Below are 27592 nucleotides of genomic sequence, written 5' to 3'. Positions count from 1 at the left end.
CACAAACTACTCTCATTGCACAAGTCACCTTGACCACCTAGCAACGAACACACACCCCTATTCATCCTTTCTATGAGTATGCACCTATTGCTTGCATCATGATGTCCATGATACTGTAACTGCCGTAGCGTATTCACACGATTGTTATATGCCCCACAGTCAATATATCCATTGACTGAATATATGTGCTGATTACAGTCATGGCCAGGTATTATTTTAACATATCTATGGCCATTTGCAACCTACACGGTTTATACTGTTGGTTCACTTGCAGTAATTGTCAGATCCCTGCTTACTAAACATTCAGCTGCATGGTTGTATCAGCTACTCCTGAAATCTCATTGTTGCGCCCATTTGCCAAATCTGTATTGTCCGCATCTGTAGTTTCCCAACTCGCATTCTGCCGACCGCTGTACCCAACGGCCCCACGAGCACCTATACTACTGCTCCTACAGCCCTCAGTCCTCTCTCTAAAATCGCATACCATCGTTAGCCCTGCTGATAATGACCCAGCTGATGGTATAGTGCTTTGTCTGCACGCAATTGTTTTGGAGCATTAGCTCATCACCTCCACGTGCATACTGGTTCACACTGTTAGTCGAATCAGCCCACCCTTGTATGTGCTTCTCTCCTTTGCATCAAAATTTGAAATAGCCTATCCTACCATACTAGCATATTACCCCATGATTGCGCATGTACATTGAAAATGTCGACTTTGCCTATTTTAGCAGCTTGCACACTGCCATTCAATTGCCAAAAAATGAAAGCCAGCCTTATGAATGTTTGTCCACATGCGGATAACTTGAAATAGTCTATTCTACCATATGCTCCCTTGAATGTACAGTGAAAGGACGGACATAGCATATTCTCATTGTTGTGCACTTCGGACATATTATTCATCTGTCAAAAATTGTAATAATCAGCCTTATGAATGCATGCGTACCCGCATTGAGCTAACTCGAAATAGCCTATTCTACTTCTCCACAGACGACGAGGTTTACGACGAGGATCTCCCGTCGTCACCTCCTCCCCAGGCTTCTCCACCCGACGAGATTGGATCGTTTCATGCCATGATCGCCAGGGCATCCAAGCTTTTCCAGCTCTGCCTGGAAGAGAAGAAGGAAGGTTTCCTTTATCAACGGCGCAAGACCAAGAGGAATACGGTCCTCGCTGTACCTCTACTGGACGATATCTGGGATGAGGGTCTCGCCCTCCTCAAGAACCCATCCACAACGCCTGCGAGAAGGGATCGGTACGAGAAGAAGTACCGGGTCCCGGACGCGGCCCCCTTGTGCCTTCGGGCACAGCCGACCCCGGACTCGGTCGTCTCCGCGGCGGCCAGGAAGAAAGGGCGGGGGGGGGCCTCGGCCTCTACGTCAACCTCCCCACCGGACGGCGAGGGAAAGGAGTTGGACACGATGGGACGCAGAGTCATCTCATCGGCAGCGACGACGATTAAGGCTGCTAACGCCTTGGCTATCGTAGCCCGCTACGACAGGGAGTTGTGGTACAAAATCGCCCCCCTGCTGGATTTCCTACCAGACGACAAGAGGGCGGAGGCCCTAGAGATCTTGCAGGAAGGAGAAGTGGCGTCGGACCACGCCATTACGATAGCGATGGACATCGCTGACACTGGATTTCGCCAGTTGGGCATCGCCGTGTGCCTTAGGCGGCGTGGATGGCTCAAGGCTACTGACTTCCGTCAGGACGTGCAGACCAGAGTCTTGGACATGCCGTTCGACGGGAGCAACCTGTTTGGGAAAACAGTGGACGATTCCCTACAAGTCATCAAGACGGACACAGAGACGGCCCGGGCTCTTGGTGTTCTCCAGCAACGACGGCTGCCCTTTCGGAGCGGCGGAGGCAAGCAGGGTGCCTCCAAAGGTTCCGGCGGTGGATTTTCCACCGATCATCAAGCGGCCCGTTCGTCGTCACAGGAGGCCTACAGGGGACGAGGCAAGTCGGGCTGACCCCGCCGTCATCGCCAAGGAGGACAAGGCGGCAAAGCCTTGTCGAAGCAGGACTGAACCGGCCGTGGGGTCGGGCCCCCACTGAAGCACCCCGGTGGGAGGCCGGCTGGCGAGCTTCGTCAGCGCGTGGGAGTCCATATCCACCGACCGTTGGGTGCTGGACGCCCTGGCCCAGGGTCACGCGCTCGAGTTTCTAAAGAAGTGCCCGCGCGTCCCCCGCGTGGCCAGGAAGGAACATCACGTCCCTCAACTTCTCTTGGAGGTAAAGGCGATGCTCAAGAAAGGCGCCATCGATCTCGTCCCAAAGAGGCTTCGGGGCTCCGGAGTTTACTCAAGATACTTCCTCGTGAAGAAGAAGACGGGAGGATGGCGTCCCATCCTGGACCTACGACGACTGAACAAATTCATCAAGGCACAGAAGTTCCGGATGGTCACCCTCCAGCACGTCCTGGGTCAACTGGAGGAGGGCGATTTCCTGTCGTCGTTGGATTTGGAGGATGCCTACTTCCATATCCCCATCCTAAAGGGACACCGAAAGTTTCTCAGATTCGTGGTCCAAGGGCGTCACTACCAGTTCAGAGCCCTTCCTTTCGGATTGAGGTTGGCACCCAGGGTGTTCACCAGGTGCCTCGCACCGGTGGCGGCGCAGCTGCGCCTGGAGGGGATCCACGTCTACCCCTACCTGGACGACTGGCTCATCCGAGCAAAGACAAAGGAGCTCGCCGCGGAGCACACGGCGAGGACTGTCCAACTACTCACGGACCTGGGATTCTCCATAAACTACGCCAAGTCCCACCTGGTACCCGCTCAAGACGCACTGTTTCTGGGAGCGAAGCTCGACACAGTGGCGCTTCTGGCCTCTCCGTCAGAGGAAAGGACGAAGGCCATCTTGGGCAAGGTGCAGCGGATGCTGGTTGCGGACGCGGCCAGGGTGATGTCCATCAAGTCCCTCCTCGGAATGATGTCTTCTTGCATTTACCTCATCCGCCTGTGCAGGCTTCGGATGCGCCCGTTACAGGAGTTCCTGGACGCTTGCTGGATCCAGACGACGGGCAGCTTTGAGGACCGGATCACACTCGACTAGAGCTTCCGACGAGCGATCCGGTGGTGGGGCGCCCGCGCGCATCTGACGGCGGGCATGGACTTCCAGACCCCTGACCACCAGAAGACAGTGACCACGGATGCCTCCCTGGAAGGGTGGGGAGCGCACACCGAAAATCTGCACGCGAGGGGCCTTTGGCTGCCGACGGAGAAGTCCCTCCATATCAAAGTCCTGGAACTCCGTGCAGTGTTTTGGGCCCTCAGGTCCTTTCTTCCGTCCCTCAAGGGCAAGGTGGTGAGGATCTTCACCGACAACACCACCACCATGTTCTACATCAGGAAGCAGGGCAGTACCAGATCCCCAGCCCTGTCCAAGGAGGCTCAGGATCTGTGGCATTGGGCCGTCGCCCAAGGGATGTTTCTGGTGCCGTTTCATCTGGCAGGGATAAAAAACACCATCGCCGACTCGCTCAGCAGGGAGCTGCGCTCGTGCCACGAGTGGGAACTACGACAGGATCTAGTAGACCGCCTCTTCCGACGGTGGGGCACACCCCAGATCGATCTGTTCGCGATGGCGACAAACTCCAAGTGCCGGAGGTTCGCCAGCAGGTTTCCCCAGCCGAGGAGCATGGGCGATGCTTTCTCGTTCCCATGGGAGGGCCTCTTCCTATATGCGTTCCCTCCATTGCCGCTGCTGATCCGGCTCATCAACCAGCTCAAGAGGTCACGGTGCAGGATGATCCTCGTCGCACCTGCGTGTCCGAGGCAGATATGGTTCCCGGACCTTCTGGACTTGTCAGCGTCCCCGCCAATCAAGCTGCCAGTGGACGCGGATCTTCTCTCCAGGGAAGGAGGCGCCATCCTCCACCACGACCCGAAGTCGCTGAACTTGCAGGCCTGGCTCCTGCAGCGTTAGAGTTTGGAGGTTACGACATACCGGCCGACTCCAGAGAGGTTCTTGCAAAGGCAAAGGCCAGGGCGTCCTCAACTCTTAAATGCTACGGACACAAATGGAAGAGGTTCTCTGTCTGGTGCCATGCACAGAAGATTAACCCTTTAGGATTACGGCTCCTCAAGTACTGCCGTACCTGCTGACGCTGGCCAAGGCTGGGCTGGCGTACGCTTCCATCAAGATTCATCTTGCTGCGATCTCCTGATACACCAGAACCACTGGACGGACGTCTTTGTGGTCTCATCGTCTGGTGAAAGAATTCATGAAGGGACTGTTCAGATCATTTCCGCCGGTGAAGGCCCCGTCCCCGGCGTGGGAGCTCAACGTGGTGCTGACCAAGCTCATGGGACCTCCATTCGAGCCTCTGCACTCAGCTTCGTTGAAGTTCTTGTCGTGGAAAACAGCGTTTCTTGTGGCCATCACCTCCGCACGACGGGTGGGAGAGATCCAGGCCCTTTCCTGCAAGCCCCTGTACTTGACTTTTTACGACACGAGGGTAGTGCTCAGGACGCACCCCTCCTTCATGCCCAAGGTGCCGTCGGACTTCCACCTCAACGAACCCTTGGTGTTACGTGTTTTCTTCCCGTCGCCTTCGTCGCCGGCTGTAAGGACTTTGCACTCGCTGGATGTGGCTAGAGCGCTGAAGTTCTACGTGGACCGCACGAAGAGTTTTCGGAAGACGTCACAACTTTTTGTGAACTTTCGACCTGTCAATCAGGGGAAGGCTCTCTCGAAGGCTTCCATTTCCAGATGGCTCTCCGGCTGTATCATGTACTGTCATCGGTTGGCAAACCGACCGCTGCCCGGCCGTCCGAGAGCCCATTCCACCAGAGCGATCGCAGCTACCACGGCGTTCCTTTCTGGTGTGCCCCTGCTGGACATATGCAGGGCTGCTACGTGGAGGTCGATGCACACCTTCACGAAGTTCTACTGCGTCGATCGGGATTCCAGGGAGGAGTCCAGGGTCGGCCAAGCAGTGCTGCGCAACCTGTTCGCCTGAGGTGAGCCTGGTGAGGAGGTAAGATTCTTAATGTTGAGTTTGATGTAATGCTTAATGTTGAGCCTTTGCCACCTCCCGTGGTTGTGCATGTGTGTACTGCTATGTATTCTTTATTCATGAGCATGTGAATCCATGCCAGACCCCATGCTGGAGAAGGAACAAGTTACTTACCTGTAACTGTTGTTCTCCAGCATGGGTCTGGCATGGATTCACATGCGAACCCTCCCGCCTACCCCTCTGCGGCTCTTCACTTGGTCATACTGCCACTTCACGTGCTTCCAAATCTGAAGATGGCTGCCAGAGGCGGTGCTTAGGTAGAGGGCAGTCATTGGCTGTGGTCAGTATGACGCAGAGACCAGTGATTGGTTATTACTACGAAAGACAGATCAGAAACGAAACTGATACTGGTTTTTTCTTTACCGAGGATTCCCAGCCTGACGACGGGGAATTCATGAGCATGTGAATCCATGCCAGACCCATGCTGGAGAACAACAGTTACAGGTAAGTAACTTGTTCCTTGTTGGCGGCAGTAACTATGGAGCCCTGGAATGGGTGCTGGCAGGGAAAGTTCCTCCACAGGACTAGAGCAGTTGGATTGTGTGGTTCTACCCTCTCATAATTTTAAAAGCACTCTATCATGTTCTTAGTGCAACTGTGTTTTTGCTGTTTTGTTTACATTACTGTAACTTCAATGGATGTCATCGATCATGCAGGTTTTATTCAGTGAGAGTGCGGTTTGCGCATGCTCCATTTAAAAGATATGTTGGGCCCCAGAGCCAAGTAAGGCATGTGGTAGATGAGACTAGATGGGGCAGAATCTGCTGGGTTTCAGACTCCCCTAAAAGGGCACCTAGACCAGCACTCCACAGTGCATTTACTTTTGATGACACCACCATGCGCACCCACGTTTACTCATTGTGTTGTAGTGGTGGCTGGGGCATGGGTGGCTAAGAAGTATCACATGACCCTCAAAAGGCTGGCACCTTACTTTTTTGGTGCTGTTAGGTTTTTGGTAATTGCATTGAACTAATTGTAATTTAAAGCAGTTAAGTAGTCTTTTCTAATAGTTTGGATTCTTAGAAAGTACTTATTACTGTAAGAGACCATGGACGAACGTTCATAATTTAATCTCCCTTCCTTCAGGATTCTCTGCCATTTACAGGCTGATTTACTTCGTGAGCTGCTGGTTGTCCTTCAAAGTGACGATAACCAGACGAAATACTGGGCAGACATGGTCTTGAGGCAAAGCTTGCTCTGATCACCTGAGCGCTTTGGATATCTGCACAGTATCGCTGGTCTAATAGAGAACGAAGAGCTGGTTCTTTGTAGAGTCTTGTTGTACTTTTATTTTCTGAACAGTCTGTGTAACTACATTGTTTTGAGTGGGAACTAACAAACATTGTTTAAGTAAAAGTTTTCCATTGGTTATACTTTTTGTATCTGATTTAAATTAAAAGAAGACGGGGTAATTGTTTTAGGTTACGATGGCATGTATAAAAGCTTTGAAGTGGGCTCAGTAAGGTATTAAGCGCTATTCAAGAAACTTGCATACATTATCAACACTGAAGGTAGTTCCATTATTCCCTGGGCTGCTTCCGTATTTTCAGTGGGATTGCCCCATTGTAAGCTCTTTTGTAAATCAGGCCCATAGTGTTCAAATCATTGCAGGTCGGGCTTCGATTGCCCCAAAAATAGAATGCATCGTCAGTATGCAGGGGAGGTGATTTGGGCTAGGGAGGAGGATGGTGCATGCCTTGTCATTTCTTGCGCCGCTAAGTCTTAATAGTACAGTTGCAAAACCCAGGGCAGTTTTTATGTTTTTGGTCGACAATACTTTGCGTTCTGATTTTGCATTCAGATACGTGTGGCCTTCATTTAGGTTGAAGGATATTACTGTTTTTATTAACATGGTTTTAAAAGTATGCATTTGTCATGTTGGTATAAAATCTAGTCTGTGTACTTGCCAAGACCGCTCGATAAAACTGTTCATACAAACTCCTAGGCAGCTTGAGGGCTGCTAGGAGTTTGTGGACTCCGAACTCATGGAAGGCTTAACTCCTTTGCTTCCCAAAAGGAATGCAGGCCCAGAAGGACAGTAAGTCCAAACTGCGGTTTATTACAGCCAAAACCAACAAGGATCAGAACACGGAAAGAAGAAATCCAGGCACTTCTCAGTGATTTTTGGCTCGCAGGCCAGTTTTGTTAGCGAATTGTCACATTGACATCGCAACCTGGGCCACTCTCCAGCAAACCGATCGTCGAAAGGGATTAGGCGTTAAGTGGTAGTCAACCTATAGCTGTCCTTACACATGTTAGTTCACTGGCTCTTGCATGTCAGGTGGCTGGCCTGGCCCGTACCTGATTACCTAATACTCTACAATGTTGCACTGTGAGGGTCTTGTCATTGGTTCTTGCCAGTTGCTACTCACCCCTAGGATCCTGAACTGTGATTGGCTAGAGCTGGTCTCCCCAGACCTGGCATTTGAAATGGTTCTCATCTCCAGATGGAACTCCTCAAGGTAATAAGTATAACTATGTGTCTGCATTGTAATTAGTGTACACCACCAAAGGCTATGAGAGTGCTCGTTCTCATCATGCAACACTCGTCTCCCGATGTAACTTCTTTGTTGCAAGCCTTTGTCTGGCTGCGTGAGTGTTCTTTATTCCCAGCTGCTGGTTTCGATTCATCATCTACTTTGCTGGTCACGTGTCCAGAGAGCGGGTTTTCGAGCTCTGCAGCTCCGAATTAGTCGTAATGTATGAAGAATTATTGCCATTTGCTATGGCTCATGTTACTGTAGTTCACGGAATGGCATTTCACTCGTATCTTTGTGGCCTTTGCAGCAGTCCCTGTCCAACACATTTTGCTCCTGTGTGCAGCCTGAATTTGCTTGGTGCAGATCCTGCCGAGGGTCTTGGCCTGTGATGATTTACCTTGGCGTCTACATTTTTGTGTTAGTCTTTAGTTCTCCATATGTTAGTAATACAGTGGTTCTGTCAGGTCCCATCGGTGCTCCTGCAGTTGCAAAGGTTATTTGCATGTAAGCATCTGCAAGCGTGTTCAGAATATTTTGCTTCTTGGTTTATGCGTTGCTGCAGTTAAGCTAATGACAAAATAATAAAGCAATGGCAGTATGTATGTGTGTCTGTCCTCTAACTTATAGAACTTTTCAGCATATGTTCTTGTCATGGTGTCTTTAACGACGTTAACAGCACAGCTGCTTGGCGCTTTAGTCGAGACTGTCAATTGCGTTCTCCTTAGTTGCATCCTGAGGCTCCTCGTCCACTCTGGGTAACGTTTGCACTGCTCCTGGGTTATATGGTTGGAGAAGTAGGGACCTTTCTGCATACGTGTCTGCCATGGGAGCACTAGGAATTGGTCCGAAATGGTATGGGTGGTCGTGGTGTTTGCAGTTCTTCTTCCGGGCCATGTCTTGTGGGAGGGGGAGCTGGAGTAAGATTTCACCATCCCTCTTCAAAACGAAGTATTGTGCTCCAGTGTCTTAAGAGTTCAATTTTTGACTTAACACTTAATGAAAATGTCACCTTGAGCAAATAATGTATGTCACTGTACATCCTTCAACACTGGAATGCCAGATATCAGTCTTATGTTGTGGGGCGCAGGGAGCCAGGAGGCAAGGGTAGGGTTGTGTATCCGCCCTGACGTTTTGCTCCTGCCTCAGCTCTATACATGAAGCTCCCCCACTTCTGCTTGCCAAAGTGCTGAACGTACGGATGTTTTTGTATACATTTCTATACGGTACATCATTATAGAATATCTTCAGACTTAAACTAAATACTGAAGGAAGGTGCTTTGTTCGTCGCTAGAGTACACCCACTTACCCAGCCGTCATCATGTTTACGTTTGAGGAGTGTGGGGGGGCGTTATGGTGCGTACAGTAGGGCCTCATGCGATCCCAGCACCTGTCGCTCGCAGTTTCCAGGTAAAAAGAAGCTGTGTACATTGGGCCTGAATGACAAGACAGGCGGGCTCCGTGCGAGCCCTTTCCTTTGCGTAATTAACTGTGCATAGGTAGTACAGTAGAAGCCGGGAGCTGCTGGCATCGGGTTGCATGGGAACGTGCCTCACAATGTGAGCTGTCGCTTCCTCCCCTCCTTTCCACGGCGTAGCTGGTTTGGTCTATGGCATTAAGTTCCCTCCGGTGTGTGTGTGTGTGTCTGTGTACGCGCGCGCGCGCGCCCCTGTCCCGCCCTGCCCTGCCCTGCCCTGCCCTGTCACTGGAGAACGAGCTTCTTGTTTCGGCTGATAGGAAAGAGAGTGAGAGTTCTGATGGTATGTCGCACGCAACAATGGAAAATCCGACGTGCCCGGATCATGCCAAGGCAGAGTTCAGTACGCGCAGCTCCAGCAGCACTATTGGTTCTTTAAATGAGTAACGCTATAACGTTGAACCATCTTCACTTTTTTTAATGCTTTCAGGTAAGTGTTTTTGTTCTCGGTTCAATATAGAACTACAAGGGCAAGGCACTGGTGTACCATCTGTGTCTGCAGATAGATGCACACATGTTGTATAGTTTACATGGTTCACACACTGCGATGGAATTACTTGGCAGAATGCGCACCATTTCAGTCCCAGTTTGTACTAATTATGCATTAATTCGATGCTCTTGCTCTGGCACATGGTTTAAGGTGGGATCTGGGCACTGTAAGGCCTTTTGTTTTTGTTTCCTTCTGCTTTCCGTGCCACCCGGGTTTGTTTCGCAAACATGACTGCTTATCGTTTCTATAAGTACCTTTGCGCATACGCCACAATGCACTAGGTGTTGAGATTGCCTGGGGCTGTCCCTCCGTCATCCAAGAACTGACCTTTAAACCAATTGTCTTTTTCGTTGGGTGTGAGCCTTTTTTCAGTGCGGTTTATCATTTGGCCAAAGGCGTAGATGTTTATTTTATAGTAGCTCATTTAGGACCTTTGCTTTCAAGTTTCCAGCAGAAATGCACGTGTGCTGACCTTTTTTTGTCCCATGTTCCCATGCCACATTTCTTAGGAAAGGATTGCTTTGATGATTTTAAGTTTTTCACTATTTGGAAAGCAATTACTAAATTGGGTTTCCCCCGACACGGCGGACATTCACCAAAGGACCTTAAATGTGGACATGGTCACCAATACTGCCTGTAAAGTACAGGGTATTTTTTCCTGTAGCCCCCCCCCCCCCCCGCCCGCTCCAATGCACGAGCCCTTTGTGACATCAGACAATGGAGACAGCAAAGGCTCAGGAAAGCAAAAGACTTGCATGTTTTTTTTTTTAAAATCATGTTCAAGAGGCATCTACTCTTTAATCATGTTTAGGACATCCAGTGTAAATTGTAAAAGCAATTGGAAGGATAATGCAGCAGGCTCAGCAAAGCAGAGATGAGCAAGGTTGGTAGAAATTAGATCTGCGGTAAGAGTTATATTTGACGTGTACGGTTTGGACAGTAATTTCTCACCAGGCAGCCATACAAGGTACAGTTTTTCTCGAGGAAGTGTCTTGATATTCTAGTGTAAACTCCTCCCAATGTTTCCACATATCTCCTTCACCTCACTTCCCCAGGTCTTCTCTCAAAGTCTGGTGCTCAGAACCACAACCTGCCCTTGGATACCCTAGAAACAAGGGGCGGGGGTTGTGGGGGAGTGGAAGTAGGGGAGGATCTGGCTCTCGATAACCATACTCTGTCGATGTATTATGAATTTGTGAAAGGCCGTATGCTGGCATAGTACAAAATACTGAAAGTAAGTTAACAAACGGCAGATTTGCATTCAGCGAATGGCACTTAATTTTATTTAGGAAAAACTCAGTTTACACATTGCCTCGGCAACAAATCAAAATCAAAACTATAAGTAAACTAATCCCAAAGTAGAGGGAGGATAGAACGAAAACGAACCGTGGATAAATATTGGCACGTCGATCAGTATCGAGTGCATTGCTTTGAGGAACCCGTGTTTCAACGGCGGAAGGTCTGATATGGTAAATTAATTCTCTATCTGGGTACCAGTAGGGATGGGTCGTTGTTGGCAAACATTGTGCTACAACTGTAACCGAGTAAGAAAGAGACCAATCGAGAGACAGAGGGGTTGACACCCTAGAGATGGAAAAGGGAATTCACATACTTTTATTTGAGCGTAAACCTGCGTTTCATCAAAAGACCGTAGCATTCATATTGAATGCATGTTTGAATCTTTTACACCCCGTAAATAGTGTAGCAAGTTTTAAATATCAAATGTGTTTAGTGCACGATTGTCATTGGCCTGATATTGTGGGGCTATATGCTTATCCGACCGTGCATTCGCTGAACAGCTCATGCGTCTGAATGACTGGAGTGTTGTCTGGCTGCATGGTGCTTTGGTTGCAGGGTTATGATTGGGTTTGGAGGGGTGCTCAAAACTGGTGTGTGCTTTTCACTGCTATTAAATTACGACCAGGTAGGCTGTGAGGGAACTAGTGTGTATTATGACGGCTGCAAGGTCGGCTAGTGCTCTGGTATTGTTTTTTCCGACCTCCCTTCCTGACCCCCAGGCGTAGGGCCAAATCAATATAGCAGCTTAATCGCAGTGCGCCTGTGAAAGTTGGGGTTAGCTAGAATTGCATGCATTTGCTGGTGGTTGGGTAATACCATAGACGTGCTTTGCACATGGCTGCATTGGAGATTTGCATGATGTACAGTGCATCCCCTACCGAATGTGTACGAGATAGGTACATATAGGCTGCACTGCACTGTATGCGTTTCCCTAGCGTGGGCTGTGTGTATTACTTGGGTGTTGCTGTATAGGTCTGCATGCGCTACATGACTGTAACCGCACAGGGAAGTGTTTGTAATAGAATTGTCGCAAGCTCAAGATACTGTTTGGCTTGTAAGAGAAACTACACATGTGCTAAATGTGTTGGAATATAATTGCAAAGCTGTGGATGGGTTATGAAGTTATTGCTGTATAGTGAAAGCATTGATCGAACTTGTCTTCCTATGCACAGCACATCACCCTAACCTTATGGCAAGTCCTGCCCAGTTAAGTTCAGCTTTATTCAATGTAATGTTTGTCCTGTTAACATTTCTTTGTCCTCTCAAAACCTCTTTGTTCGCTCAAGAAATGTTCCATGCCATTCAGAAGAGGCAGTCGTCTTGCCCTCTTGAAATCCTTGGCAGATCACTTGAGAAGTTTAATTTATATGTGTATAACTGCAGACATTTACTTGTTACTCATTAGAAGGGAGTGTGTTAGATAAGTTTGTGTTTTTGTGTAGTGCTACATCTCGTCTTTTGGCCACTTCAAAGTGCTTGGCTGCCTGTGGATGGTTTCATGGAAGTCTGGCCTAGTGGATATTTCCTGCCTTGTATACCTTATTGGACAATTTCTTTTTGTTATTTACTTGTTTATAATCAAAGGTCAGTTTGATTTTTACAAGAAGTTGTTTTACATAAAAGACACCATGCTAAGAGTAGTAAACAGATAACAAGACGAAAAACGAATCATATTTGAAGTGAAGAAAAAAAAAGAAAAGCCATTTGCCACAACACGCAAGAGTCAAACTACAGAGAGCCATACTGGCTTAATTGGCAGTGTCTGTTGGTAATCTAAGTGCAGCTTCCAAGATCTTTACTGCCGTCGTTGACCATTTTGTTTTTTCACCTGAGACCAGGCGGCACCACCATGTGTCTTCCTCTCGAAGCGATACATCATACATCAAGGGTAGCAGGTAAGCATCACGCAAAAACGCGGTTTTAGGACAGTTCAAAAGTAAGTGTCTTATGGTTTCTACCGTTTCAGTCTCAGCACATAGTCTACAAGTTCTTGATACTGATTTAGTCCGGATAGCTATGATTTCTTGAGTTGGCATTTGGTTGAATCTCATTTTCATAACTATTTTCTGCAGTCTTTTATTAGGAAATTTTATACAGTAATTCAGAGGTCGATTTAGCTTGTTTGTTGTTGGGGGTAAAAGAGCAAATAGCTTATTTGCTATTGTTGTCTCACCAGTTTGGATCCAGTCTTCTTGGGCTATTTTTGTCTTTATCCTATTAGGATTTTGGATAAGATCCTCAGACGTGCAAGCCAAGTCTGACAGCTTTTTTGAATTTGTGTTCCCATTTGTTCAGTGCGTTACAGCGTCCTTGGTTAAGTTCTGCCTGGATCAATTTGTAAATCGGAAGAGTGTCTGGTAGAATAATTTTCCGAAGTAGTCTCATCTGACTTTGTTCGACTGATGCTTTCAACGATAGCAGGCCCAATTCACGTCCGATAGCTGATATTGATGACGATTAGGGAAGGCCTAATACGGCTTTCCACAAGAAACCTTCCAGTTTCGACCATATAGTATCATGGATATTTAGGGCTGCGTCCATACCGTAAATTACAGATGGAACCACCTTTTGTTTGTAAAATTGAATTGCAGGTAGTAGGGAAAATTTCCTATATTTCCGGTCTACTAGTTTAGCTTGGGTTGTCAAAGTTTTGATTTTAGCCCACAGCACTAGATGGATTGCTTTTTCCGATCTTGTTGAGTCAATCATTATTCCCTAGTATTTTATACTAGCGACGGTCTCTACTTTCGTATTGTTCAAGTACCAGAGTCCGTTGTCTGAAGTTGTTGGTCGACTTTTCCCCATTGGACTATGTTTTATTTAATCTGACTTTAGAAGCAATGTGACCAGTGGATTGCTCGCCACTCGGTGTTGTCTGATTCCCCCAGCTGAGTGTGGTGTGGTTAAAGTCTGGTCTGCCGTCTGGCATGATAGCTATGCTTGGCTTCCCTGCTTGCAGAAACGAAGTACAGCTACTCCTAGACCTAGGACCATTGCCATTTCAAAAGGCAGCAATATGGGAGTTGTATTTATACCGTGCACTGTCACCTACAGAGTTGGTCCTCAGGCGGATCTGTAAACTAGAAGGTGGGTTGGGTTAGTAAGGCTAAAGAGGGAGTAGGATAGTGATAGAAGTGTCCTGTTGGCAGCTTCAGTTCGGTTAACACTGTGCGCTGAGCTTTGGTGTGAGTATCTGATCGATGCTAGACCTTGTGTGCTGTTGGTGCGGCTTATTTGTTGTTTGTTGGTGCAGTGTGGTAAAGTGCGTGTGAGAGGTGGTTGTGTGGTTTTTTTGTATGAGTTAAGTATGTGGAGATTTTGAGCTTTTTGGTTAGTGGGTTATGTCTCGCAGCTGATCTTCACAGTTTGGCTAGACGCCTAGATTTGAGAATCCTGTATGGTGGTTGGGGGCCCAGGTATCACAATACGCTACGTTTCCCCATACAATAGACAAAGATGGAGGCCACACCTAGACCCGAGAGTCCTGCACAGTGGGAAAAGAGTCCAGGGTCCCACAAAAAACTGTCATCATAGGATAGATCTGGGTGGAGGCGACACCCAGACCTGAGGGTCAAAGTGGATGTGACGCAGGCTAAAGTTCACAATTCTAATTAAATGTGGCACTTGCTAACATTGCCAGTTCTATCTAAGTGTAGCACGTGCCATCATTCACAATTCTAGGTGAGGTATGCTAAAACTCATAGTTCTGTCTAGATGCGGCGCAGGCCGATGTTCAAAACTCTGTCCAGGTGTGCCACTTGCCAACTTTCACAGTTCTATTCAAGTTTGGCACTTGCTAACATCCCCATATCTGCCTAGATGTGGCACAGGCTAATATTTATAACTCTATCCAGGTGTGGCACTTGCTAACTAACTTGTCTGGATGTGGCACAGGCTAGTGTTCCCATTTCTAATGGAAACGTTAAAGAGTACTATAAACTAAACAAGGGCAGGAATCAATTGTTTCCCCAAACATTTCTATAGAGGTATATTGAATGGATTCTGATTGATCATAATTCTTCTGTGCTTTAAAAGGCAGCTTTACTAAACACAATTGGTTCAGCTAACGGAAGAAGCCTAAGCAGCAGTTACTCGATGGTGTACAAATTAAATGGGGGCGATTTCATTAAAGACAGTGTCTTCACTTGTCCAAATTGTGATGCTGGGTAAATCCATTTACATCAAAGAGTCCAAGTTTCCTTAACTGGTCAAACTGAGATAACTTAGAAGTGTTTAGACATACAGTGTATCGGTCAGATGGTTCGCCCAACCCTACACGAGCCCCCAAAGGAGTTGACAACTTTTCTTCCTTAGATCCCCCAGATCCTCCGCCTCATTTCATCTCCCTCCATAAGAACCCCGATTCCTTCTGAATCATCCACTTCTCCAATGACACGTCCTGTTCTCTAGCCCCTCCTTCCTCACCATCACTCTATGAAGCCTTCCTGCTTTCCTTCATCCCCACTTTGAGCTTGGTCTGCTTATGTATACCACTTCTACTGTTGCCTTCACTTACTCCATCCACTCAAGTCTCCTGAGTCCTGCACCAGGAGACCCCATGCATGACTACTAGGATGTGTCTCATGTAATGCCTTCTTCTCACTTACACCACCCATACGATCATCTTGACCCATCTCGCATACCTACTACTCCTCGGCTTGCCCCGCCCCCTTGATTTTCCTCACCATAGCCTCTCGGTTCCCCGATTCTTCCCCGCCCTGCATCCTAAACTCCACGTGTTCCCATGAGCCTCATGCTGGCTCTGTCTGGAGAAAGGTTTCCGGCAATGCCCACGAGAAGTCAGAATTTTCTGTATGATTAATCCCTGTGACCAATCAATGTACTAAGCCTGGAAATGTCCCCCCTGAACTCCCCCTGCGCAACCACCCCATGAAAAAGCTTCAGGTGCCACTACTCATTTGTTCGACATGGGTCCACAAACACACCTTACATGCAGTTTGCTTTACTGGTCGAGTAGTGTCAGGATTTGTGAAGCTAGTCTTCCTTGTAGAGTTACCAGTTACACATGGTAAGCAATAAAGTTTCAATTTAATAGCTGCTCAATGTGCCTGCTAACACATGGCCTGATGGTCCATACTCCCAGAGTCTTTTCCCTTGAACATATCAGCATAACCTTCTACTTCTAGTTGACCATTTTCAGAACACACTTTAAGGTCAGTGCCATACTTTGTTTTTTTGCTCGCCGCCAGACATTTTTTCCCAAACCCGAGGTTGGGAAAACATGTGGTTTTCCCTCAGAGTGTCAGACTAACAAGTTTAAGAACTGGAACGTCCGTGTCTGGACATGCCCCTTCCCAATTCTAAGCCCCGCCTCTGGAAGCCATCTTCAGATTTTTACTGCACGCTTCAGTGTTGGGAGTCCTCGAGTTGCTATCCGAGCTATTTGTATGATTCGTGTTTTTCAATGAGAAAAGTAAAATTTTTGTTCCAAAGAGCCCATGTTCTCTTTTTCCTCATCTGCTGGCAACGGGGATCCCGGTGAAGTTCTGTGTCCCTCAAGGGTGAAGATTCTAGAAGGCCATCCTGGGCCTTCATTGCTCCCTGCGATCATGTCAGAGGAGGAGTGGCAGTCGCTCTTCAGGTCCTGCACCAAATGCAGGCTAACGAATGTGTTGAAGACCAACACCTACAATGCCTCTACTTCCTACACCGCGAGCATAAGGAGGTAGAGTGCGAGATTTGCCAAGGTTTTTCTAAGAAAATGACGAAAGACACACACTAGGCTGGCGGCATGGCTCAACTCGAAAAAGGCCTCTGACCTGTGCTCCGAGCAGGGTGATGCCTCGTCCAGGACCTGCCGGTCCGAGGAGCAGACTTCTAAGTCCTTTCAAGGCGTCCCATCTGTGGGGGTCCAAGATGAGGCCGAGACCCGCAAATCTTAGTCCACCGGGTTCGCTGCTGATGCGGGTCCCAAAGTGGATAGGGCGCGATCAACATCACCCTCTGCCTCCATAGCCAGTCTACCATCAAGTCATCCACCCTGGCAAAGCTACGGGAGAGATCATATAAGGCAAGAGTGGAGGAGAAGGCAGCGCACCCCATGCAGGGTCAACAGGCTCAGTTGAAGTCTTTGTCGATGACTTAGTCGACGGGTACCACTAACACAGAAGCTGCAGGCGCTGATCCTACGAGGGTGGCTCCTGTGGGGCAGAAAGGTTCCATGCCCTCACGGTGGAACACTGCTGCACAATCCTTGGTGAAGGATGCAGGCACCCCAGAAGGGGCTACGACACCGACCCAGGTCCTGGTGCAGGCCCCTCAGGAGGGAAAAGGGTGGGGGGCGAGGAGGCCCTGAAACAGTCCTCCCAAGTCGCCGCCAAACTATGGAGGTTTCGTCCATGGATGACGAGGATCAAGAGTCGATGGATACCGTCCACGTGGACGACGACTGCGCAGGGCTTAGTTTTCCTCCTCTATCGAGAGGCATTTCCTTAGACATTCTATCGACTCTCCACACTCTGGTGTCGGAGATCCAGACGAGAATGCCCCCGGCACCAGTACCTGCAGCGCCCCAGGTCCCTGACAAACTACAGACGAAAAAGAGGAAGCATCATTTGATGCCCCCATATCAACCTCTTCTGCCATGTCGGGTGCCATCTCCCCGAGCGTACCCTGATACGGGGACGGATACGGTCACGACTGCGGATGTAGACGAAGACTTCGTCCCGGAGGACAATGAACCGCCACATTTAGATGCTCTTCATAGGGTTTACCCACCAGACGAGGTGGGATCGTTCCACTCCATGACTATCTGGATCTGGGATTCGCCATCCAAAGTCCTGCTTAACGCTATCACAGAATGCGCTGTTCCTCGGCGCCAGACTCAACACTGTGTCTTGCCTGGCATCGCCCTCGGAGGAGAGGCTAGCAGCCATTCAAGGAAAGATGCAACGACTGTGTCGGCGAAGACGGCCACAGTGCGGCCCATCAAGTCGTTAATGGGCATGATGTTGTCCTGCATCTACCTCGCCCATCTCTGCAGCTTGCAGATGCGACCCCTACAAGAATTCCTGGATGCCCGTTGGATACAGGTGTCCGGGAGTTTCACGGACAAGAGCCCTCAACAAGGAGTTCCATTGGGTGATAGAGTGGTGGGGGGGATCTGCTCTCACATCGCCCAAGGCTCGGGATTTCATAAGCTTCCATACCAGCAGACGGTCACCACGGATTGCTCCCTGGAAGGTAGGGGAGTGCACACCGGATGTCTACACGTCAGAGGCCTGTAGCTTCCGGAGGAGAAGTATCTGCATATCAACATCCTGGAGCTACGGGCGGTATTCTGGGCCCTTAAGTTATTCCTACCATCTCTGAAAGGCAAGGTGGTGAGGATCTTCACTGGCAACACCACCACCATGTTCTACATCAGGAAGCAGGGGAGCACTCGATCCCGAGTGCTCTCCAAAGAGGCCCAGGACTTGTGGCAGTGGGCAATCAGTCGGGGGATGTTCCTTGTCCCTCTTCACCTGGCGGGAGTCAAGAACACCATTGCAGACTCGTCAGCAGTAGACTGCGCTTCTGCCACGAGAGGGAGCTTCGTCAGGATCAGGTGGACCGCTTGTTCGTGCAATGGGGCAGTCCCCAGATCGATCTGTTTGTTGCAGCAGCGAACTCCAAATGCCAGATGTTTGCCAGCCAGTTCCACCAGCCTAGGAGCTTGGACGCGTTCTCCTTCCCGTGGGAGGGGCTTTCTGTATGCGTTCCCTCCTTTCCCTTTCATGCTACGAGTCAACAACACACTCGGACAGTGCCAATGCAAGATGATACTCATTGCCCCGGCGTGGCCGAGGCAGATTTTGTATCCGGACCTTCTCGTCCTGTCAACGGTGCCTCCATTCAAGTTGCCGGTTGTTCTGGATCTTCTCAACAGACAGCGAGGGGCAATCCTTCATCATGACACAGGATCGCTGAACCTGAAGGCTTGGCTCCTGCAGCCTTAGAGTTTGGAGGTTATGAGCTGCCAGCGGACTGGAGGGAGGCCCTCGCCAAGGCCATAATTTAAAATGTTTTGCTACGTGGTGCCGGTCACAGATTACCCCTCTGACGGTCACTGCTCCTCAGATCTTGCCATACTTGCTGTCCTTGGCAAAGGCTGGGCTGGCTCACGCATCCATCAAGGTAAATCTGGCGGGTGTCTCACGCTACACCAGATCCCCGGGAGATCCTCTCTGTGGTCGCACACACTCCTCAAGAGTTTCTCAAAGGCCTTTTCCGATCCTTCCCGCCGGTGACTGCTCCTGACCCGGTGTGGGAACTCAACGTGGTTCTGACGACACTCATGGGGGCTACCTTCGAACCTATGCATCAGGCCCCACTCCAGTTTCTCTCATGGAAGATGGCTTTCCTTGTGGCCATCACTTCTACCAGACGTGCAGGTGAGATTGAGGCCCTATCCTGCAAGGAACCGTACTGGACTTTCCATGAGTCAAGGGTGGCGTACACACCCCTCTTTCATTCCGAAGGTTCTGTGGGAATTCCGTCTGGACGAGCCTTTAGTGTTGCCTGTTTTCTTACCTAAAACTTTGTTGCTGGTGGAGAGGGCCGTGCAACATTTGCTGCACGTTGCTCGTGCCTTGAAGTTCTACGTGATGCGCACAAAGAGCTTTCGGAAGACTTCTCAATTATTTGTGAGCTTTGGTCTGGTGAACCATGGGAAAGCCTTGTCCTCCAAGGCTTCCATTTTAAGGTGGCTCTCCGGCTGCATCATGCACTGCCATCGGTTTGCGAACGAATCGTTGCCCGGGCCGTCTGAGAGCCCACTCCACCAAAGCGATTGCTGTGAGTATGGCGTTCCTGTCTGGTGTGCCCCAGCTCGATAATCTGCAGGACTGCTACGTGGAGGTCCACGCACACCTTCACAAAGTTCTACTGTGTCAACAGGGATTCCAGGGAGGCGTCCAGAGTCTGCCAAGCAGTGCTGCGCAACCTGTTTGCTTGAGGTGAGTCTGTTCCAGGGGTGTTAACTGCTTCTGTTGAGCCTTGCCACCTTACATGGTTGTGTAATGTTGTACTGCTGCGTTTTCATGAGCATGTCCAGACCCCATGCTGGAGAATGTTTAAGTTACTTACCTGTAACTATTTCGCTTCTTGAAACACTTGCGTGTTATAAATGCCATATCGTATCATATTGTTCTCCAGCATGAGTCTGGCATGGATTCACAAGCATACCCTCCCTCTAGCCCCTCTGCGTCTCTTCTTGGTCATACTGCCACTTTACGTGCTTACCAAATGTGAATATGGCTGCCAGAGGTGGGGCTTAGGGAGAGGACTGTCATTGGATGGGGCAGTATTAACCCAGAGGACAGTGATTGGGTAAACCAAAGTGAAACAGTTTTTTCTTTTACCAAGGATTCCTAGCCTGACGACAGGGAATATTCATGAGCATGTGAAGCCATGCCAGACCCATGCTGGAGAACAATAGTTACAGGGAAGTAACAAACCTTATCCCAGCACAGATCCTGTAATCTTGCATGACTTGTGTTTTCTTTAGTGTGTATCTATATATTTGTGGACATATATCGGTGGGGAAAACCAATTATATTTTTAAAATCAATCGAAGTTACTGTGTAACTACATAATTTCTTGTGTATTTATTTATTGTTCACTTGTTAGATGCTAATACAAGAAACAAATACTGTTTCAAAGCGCCCACAGGGTAACACAGGGAGGGGGACAGGGGATGATAGACAATTAAAATGACAATACATACAAATAATCAATATAAGAAAAAACTTTGGGGAGGGGAAGACGATCCTACTATGCCTTGCGAGTGTTCAGAACGTGCAAGTGCAGAAGGAAGAGAGAATGGGATGGGTGTTGTGGTGGTCGTGGGCGAGCAGCAGGTGAAGTGCAATGAAAGGTAAGTGCAGGCCTTGAAGGTTGGAGGGTGAGCTGAGGCTAGACCGCAGCTGGGATGATACGATGTGGGTGGTCATGACCCGAGGATGCATGCGGGCCTTCCACACCAATCAAGCTACTGTGCGATTAGCAGGGGATAGGAGGAGGGAGCGAGAGTGAAGATGGATGGATGGATGGATGGATGGAAGGAAGGAAGGAAAAGCTAAAGAGGAAGGTATTGAGGCTCTTATGGAATTAAAGAAGGTTCTGCTCAAGACCAAGAGGGTGGGGGAGGCTGTTCCAAAGAAGGGAGCCAGTTGAGGAAAGCGATGGACCACTTGCCCTCTGTTTAGCGAACCGCTTTACTCAAAAGGAATTGGTGCTAGAGGGGCGCAGAGGTCTAGAGGCAGAATATTTAATAAGTAAGAGTTGCAGATGGTGTGGTCCCAGGCCCCAGACAGCCTTGTGGATGATACAGAGGGATTTGAATTTAAGCGTGTAGCAACCGGGAGCCAGTGCAGACTTTGTAGGGCAGGAGAGATGCAGTCCCTGGGCTTGAGGCCAAGGATAAGTCTTGCTGGCCTATTCTGGATTAGCCAGAGGGGGTCACAGAGTGGACGAAGGTAGATTCAGGAGGAGGCTATTGCAATAGTGAAGCCTCGAGAGAACGAGAGCCCCTGAAACATTGAGCCTCTGGGGGAAGGTGAGAAAGGGTAGAATTCCTTTCAGAAGGAAGAGCTGAAAGTGGGACTACTTGGCAATGGCCTGAGTGTGAGGGAGGAAGGAGAGCGAGAGAGAAGTCGCAGATGACTGAGGTTTCTGGCTTCAGAAGAGGGAGCAGGGTGAGTGCCCATGGAAGAAAGCCACAGTGAAGGGAACAAGTAGGGCTCAGTGGTCCCAATAGGAATGATCTCTGTTTTTTCTGGCATTGAGGCAGACATCATTGGAAGTGCATCAGACCCGAATGGCAGAGAGACAGTTGGGGATGATGGAAGGTATAAGGGCGTCCGCAGGAAGTTTGAAGAAGAGTTGTGTGTAGTGAGCATAGCACTGGAAATTGGGGGAGAAGGAGATTAGGTGTGCCTGCAGAGTAAGGCAGTTGAAGAGCCATGGCGAGCGACTTGAGCCCTGGGGGGGGACGCAACAAGTGGAGAAGGAAGTAGGTGAGGAGAAGGTGCCCCGGATGACTTGGGATGAGCGGTCAGTTAGGAAGGACGTCAGCCAGTGCAGTGCCCGCTTGGAGATGCCATGGGTATCATGGAGTCTTTTAATAAGGATGCAGTTGTTGACCATGTCAAATGCAGAGGAGAGATCAAGAAGGATGAGGACACCAGGGGAGCTAGAATTAAGAGATGCGCGCAATTTTTCACAGGTGTTCAGAAGAGTAGTTTCCTAGACTCCGGCTGGTCGGAATACAGACTGATGGTCGTGGAGACTGCCAACAACTTCAGTGTGAGAGTTAAGTTGGGGCAGGGCCAACTTCTCAAGCTGTTTCCCCAGGAAGTGGGTGATGGAAATGGGCTGATAGTTGGCTGGACAGGAAGGGTCAGCTGATGTTTTTTTTAAGGCTTGAGGGAGGATGGAAAAGAACCAGTAGCGAAGGACTGGTTACAGAGTTCAGCAAGTGCAGGAGCGAGAGAGCAAATGTTGTCCTTAATGGTTCTGGATGAGCAAGGGGCAACCTTTTTGGAAGAGACATTCATGGAGTGGACAACTCTGGTGACTTCTTTCCTGTGAGACAAGGGCGAAGGAGGAAGTAGGAGGGTGAATGGCCAAGGGAGGCAAGTGGGTAGGGGATGGGTTGGTAGAGTGCGTGACAAGGCTGTTCAGGATGTCCTGAGATTTGGTGAAGTGGGTGGCAAGTGCACCTCAGATTTTGAAAAATTCAGCCGTGGTGTTAGAAGCGCCAGATACCCGTGCCTGAATGTGGGCCCTTTTCTCTGCACGGATAGAGAGTCTGTAATGCGTTTGGGGCAGGCGCCAGGCCAGTTTGTCAGAGGGTGAACCTTAGGTTTGCCACTTCCGTTCTGCAGCTCTCCACTTAATTTGAGGTCTGTAAATTCGGAGCCGTACCAAGCGTTACACTTAGAGGCAGGTTTCAGGCGGATTCTCATGACTGGGGCAAGAATGTCAAGGGTGTTGGTGTTGGACAGGTGGAGTTTGCTGAGAGCAGAATCAGTGTTTGGAGTCTGAGTTGGGCAGGCAAGAGGGATGAAGGTGCTAGTGAAGGCAGCATTTGACACAAGTTTAATCGGACGGATGTTCGTGAACAAGGTTGGCAGGGCTTTTGTTTTCAAAAGGCCATAGGGTCCCAGGTGGGAGTAGAGAAGAGTGGTCAGACCAAGAGAGAGGGGTGACCAGAGCAGTTGAGAGGGAGGGCAACTAGAGTGTGTCCGGCAGAGTGGGTTGGACCAGAAGGGAGAATCGAGGGGGATCGAGAGGTGCAGTGGTCAATGAAGGGAGTGGGTGCTGTCCCAGGGGAGTCCAATCGGATGTTAGTCACCCAGGAGTAACAGGTTGGAATTGGTTGAGCGTAAGGAGGAACAGAAATCGGTCCATTCAGAGAGGAACAGGGAGGTAACACCAGGAGGCTGGTAAATGGTAGCAATGGTCAGGGTGGAGTAGGGAGAGGGAACCAATTTGTATACCAGGATTTCAAAGGACAAATAGAGCTGAGTTGGTAAGATGGAAGAAGGAACCCACTCAGAAGATTAAGCAACTCCACCACCAGCACGCTGGGGTCGAGGCTTGGAAATGCCTTGGTTATTTAATATAAGGTGTCTATGTTGTTGTATTTAAATGGTAACAATGTTGTGTGTGCTTAGAATGTATTGTATGCTGATGGTGAGCTAAGTTCCTAACAGTGTTGATTGTAGTTCTAAATCATAAAATACTGTTGCTTCAACTTTGTCTTCAGGAATAGATTACACGTCAATGTTGGCATTACCATCCTTTATAAACTTTAGGTTATTATGTTAGGTTACTGTACTTTTATACTGACCCAAATGCTCACTATGGTAGTTTCAGAGTGTCTAGGCTTGTCCATGGAGTGGTTTACTGTGCCCCTGCCAGGGGTATTCCTACTTCAGTATGCTGGAGAAAAGAAAATGAGCGTGGGGAAGGTGAGAAAGCGGAATCAGGAAATAGATGTTAGAGAGTGGGGTACAGTGTGTGATTCAGCGACAAGAATGTTAGTATTTCATTATCTTGGTGCAATTTCTACATTTCCACTGACATAAGTATGTTCCTTCAGCATTTGTATCCACATCATCTGTTTGCCCAACATGCAGACAGAATGTAGATATCTGTAAACCGTCTCAAGTGAAGGGGTCTGTGGTGTCATTGGGAGTAATTCTGTAATGCCATAACAAATCTTTACAGAGTGGGGGGAGGTCTTCCAAACTCAAGTGGCCTCAAAAGCGAGTTGAGTGCTTGGGGAATGACTCTGTTCATCCTTTTGTCTAATCAATTACATCTGATGTGATGTATAGAGGTGTAACTTTGTGTGAGACATATACAATTGCTGTTATCCAAAATCTTGGGAGACTATACAATGAGGGCCACTATTGCAAAGTATTTCTTTTTGGGTAGCTTTTACTCTTAAAATACTTATGAGCAATTCTATTTTAGCACCTGGAGCTCATTAGTGAGCTCCTTTCAACCAATCAGAATGTTCAGAAAGCAGTCTAACTACTAGTATTGACTGCTTTTTAAATAATCTCACGTCGAAAGCAGATGGGGAAACCACAATGCAATTTCCAGACACGTTTTCTTTCAACAACTCACTTCCTCTCTGGGAGGTCCTTTTTTGGCAGCAACACTCTAATTGACACACCAGATAGCTAAAACATGGGACTATACCTTCACTTTACTATAGATAGTTTACTTGTACATGCCGCATTATGCATGGTCATGCTAAACCGAAGCAAGTTTAAACAAGTTTGAAAATAAAATACTTAAAGTCTAAAGGCAGCCTTTTTATCACAATTCGTCAAGGTTTGCAATGTTGAACATTCTTCTCACTGGTCCCATCCATGCCTGGCTTCCGAAAATGTTACTTGGTGGCCCTAGTGAGTGGTAATGAGTAGTGACTCGAACATTGCTTGAAGGAATCACTTGATATCTCCCAACAACAAGCCACTGTGATATACCACTCAATAAGCAATCTCTCGAAATCCTTCACTGTCTCCTCAATCTTATTCCTTGGGGGCCTATCTGCCTCCAAAATGACACAATTCTTGTGCCATTTGAATAGGTAGTATACATTCCTAGTCACATGTTTGCAATTCACACACCATTACTTTTACTGGGCAAGTATTGAATATGAAATGCGTAAAGCCTAATCTGCCTAGTTGTGGTATGGCTATTGACTGCTCATGGAAACACTTCAATACAAGGTTAATTATGTACATACAACAAATCCACTGCTCCAAACAGGTTGCCTGTGCAAATCCCTCAACAGCCTAATATTAAGCATTAAAGCACAGAACAGTAACCTTCAATAACTATCCATGTACTCTCTCCTTTATCTGCCTCAGTCTGAATTTGCATGAAGCTTGCTCAGATGGGCTTGTAACTCTGCAAAGGAGAGAGCAGTAATGGTACCAAGAAATAATTTTAATTTAATTGAAAATCAGTTTAAATTGTTTTTTGTTGATTGGTTCCTATACATTTAACAAATCATTCTGCCCCTTACCCTTGTAACTTGGGGTCTTCCTTCACTAGTCCGGTCTTGGTCTTGTGCAGAATCTTCTACATCACCCTCCCGGCTAAGATTCTTGCCTTGATCACAATGGCTGTAGAATGTCCATTTGACTTGTGGAATGCTGTCTCTGGAGATGGTGTCCTCTGAGCTGCCAGACCTCGGCTTGCTGCCACGTTGCAAAATGGGTGGACTTTAAACTTAATTGCAATTTCAGAACGGTAAGGACCTTGTTGTAGGTTAAACGTTTAAATGTGCGGTGGTCTAGATCTCTGGGGCCAACTGCAGTCGCCTGCATAGGATCAAGCACTGGATTTCATGTTACTATCTTTACCCATACCCTCAATTGCTCATGTTTTATGTGTGCCATTTGCTGGACAGGACTTAAAACACACACAAAGGAATTTGGACTTCAGTATGTCTCTTCCACTGGGCAAATCACGATTTATTGGTTCAATGCTGTGGGAGGTGCAAGTCTTTCAGGCCGGCGCTTGACAAGTATAGAAATCTTCACCTTAGCCTGCCCTTTCGGTGCTCCTCAGTCACGTTTGCTTTCCCTGCTAAAGATTGCAGCAGGTGAGCCAAGTGCAGCGGAATGTACAACATGTTACCTCATCACTGTTCTTAGCCCAATTCTTCCCCAAAGTGGCACACTGTCCTATACGCTGGGGCAAGTTTCATCCGCTTGAGATGACAAATCCCAGCCATGCTACACCCTCATCAGGCTTTGCCATTGAAGTGCAGTTTAGGCTTCTACTCAGAGCGAGCAAGGGACCCCTGTGCAGAAGACCCACTCAAGCTAGCGAGACTTGGCAAACTTTATTGGGTCCTTTTATAATGCGTAGATTCGACAACGCAGCATTTTCTTTAACCAGTCTGTTTGAAAGGTAGTCTGCAATAGTTTAATGTGAAATTGCATTTCTCAATTTATAAAATTGACAACGTCGCATTTTACAACACTCCTTGTCCCTTCTTTTTGTGACTAATCAGTTTTTCCTGATTTCTTCAGTTACAAACAAAGCATAATGTTTCATTTTTTTTTTTTTAATGTCTGCATACTTGGTGTCTGAAAGTGCTCTGAAGCATACAACCGGTATCAGGATGGCTATTTTATGAAAACATCTAAATAAATGGGGTATGATCTAGGAATATATGGGCAATGCTTCTAAAGATATATTTGGGATCATACTCTCAATCGGACATCACGTGAATTCACTGATCGATCACGTCTGTTATTGATTACATGACACAGATCTTTACATAAAAGCTGCAAGTTATGGGTCTAACTTACAACCTTGGACTACTTAAGTCCTCAGTGTTCTTCATATTTTCCTATGCCAGAACCCCAAGCTTGCCCCTTGCTCAGTGAGTGGTTCTGCTGACATTGTGTGTTGTAAGTTATCACCTTAGTAATTTGTCGCAAATATTATTTGGGTGCTTTCTTCTAGGCCTCCCAAAAAGGTATGTGAGCCTGAGTTTTTAGACTTTTATTTACAATAGTTCAAATACACTGCAACATCAAACAAAGAGAATAAAGAAGTTCAGTGCAATTTGCACAAAACCAAGAGAAGTAACTCTACACAATGCTGCAGAAAGAAGTCAACAATGCAGTAGGAAAATGAAAGAAAAATAATCCAATAAGTACATTCGAGTCCACAACAACATAACTAGCAACAGAAAATAAACAGACAAACCACACGCACAGCAAGCTTTCGGTGTTCAATTGTAACAAACACTTGGAAATCAAATTCAACCAAGGTATTTTGTGCCAGGACTAACTCTGGAACAAAGTTTTGATAATCATGTGCGTTAGGTTAGCTCTTGGGTTAGACCAAAGTGCCAACCAATGTGAAAGTGGGGCTGTGTACCAGTCATCACCTGGACTCCTAGTTCAGTGTGTACGGCATAGTTCAGAGCTGAACTGGGAATACCGATTAATGTTTTGCAGAAGGTGTTTTCTATTATTTCAATAGGTGTGATTTTCGCAATACCCCAAAGGGCCGCACCATATTTAGTTGCGGCCTAGGCCTGTGCTCTGTAAACTTCCAGAATCAGTTCAATTGGCTAGCCTTGACACGTGTTCTTAAAATGAGACCGAACCCCCCCCCCCCCCCCCCCATCCCCTCAGGGCCTGTTTCATTTTGGAGCACTGCTTCTGTATATGTGAGGCCACCCACCAGTTTTCATTGAAAGTGACACCCAAATAGTCACATTATCCCACCCGATAATTTCACCATTTCTCAACATTCGTCGCAAATTTATCCTTCTTCCT

The 27592-nt window shown here is 48.0% G+C and overlaps 1 protein-coding gene across 9 annotated transcripts in view; it reads left to right on the top strand.

Annotated features, from left to right (window-relative positions):
- Positions 1 to 27592, top strand: part of PTBP3 (polypyrimidine tract binding protein 3) — a 1755480-nt gene that overhangs the window by 258593 nt on the left and 1469295 nt on the right. Inside the window, exon 1 of one of the 9 annotated variants that reach the window (XM_069630628.1) lies at positions 9001 to 9404. The exons of 4 other annotated variants lie outside the window; for them this stretch is intronic. Coding sequence is in view for 1 of the 5 variants with exons in the window: in XM_069630626.1 (XP_069486727.1) it covers positions 10339 to 10347 (9 nt within the window). In the remaining 4 variants the exon portion in view is untranslated. Of the gene's footprint in view, positions 1 to 9000; positions 9405 to 10189; positions 10348 to 25423; positions 25542 to 27592 lie in introns of those variants that run through there. 4 more of the 9 variants (XM_069630626.1, XM_069630631.1, XM_069630629.1 and 1 more) reach the window with 4 other exon arrangements.

Source organism: Ambystoma mexicanum, chromosome 6q (assembly GCF_040938575.1).
Source record: "Ambystoma mexicanum isolate Mex_15411 chromosome 6q, UKY_AmexF1_1, whole genome shotgun sequence".
Lineage (NCBI taxonomy): Eukaryota > Metazoa > Chordata > Amphibia > Caudata > Ambystomatidae > Ambystoma > Ambystoma mexicanum.
The sequence above is the reverse complement of the archived record's forward strand: the minus strand, read 5'-3'. Positions and strand labels throughout refer to the sequence as shown.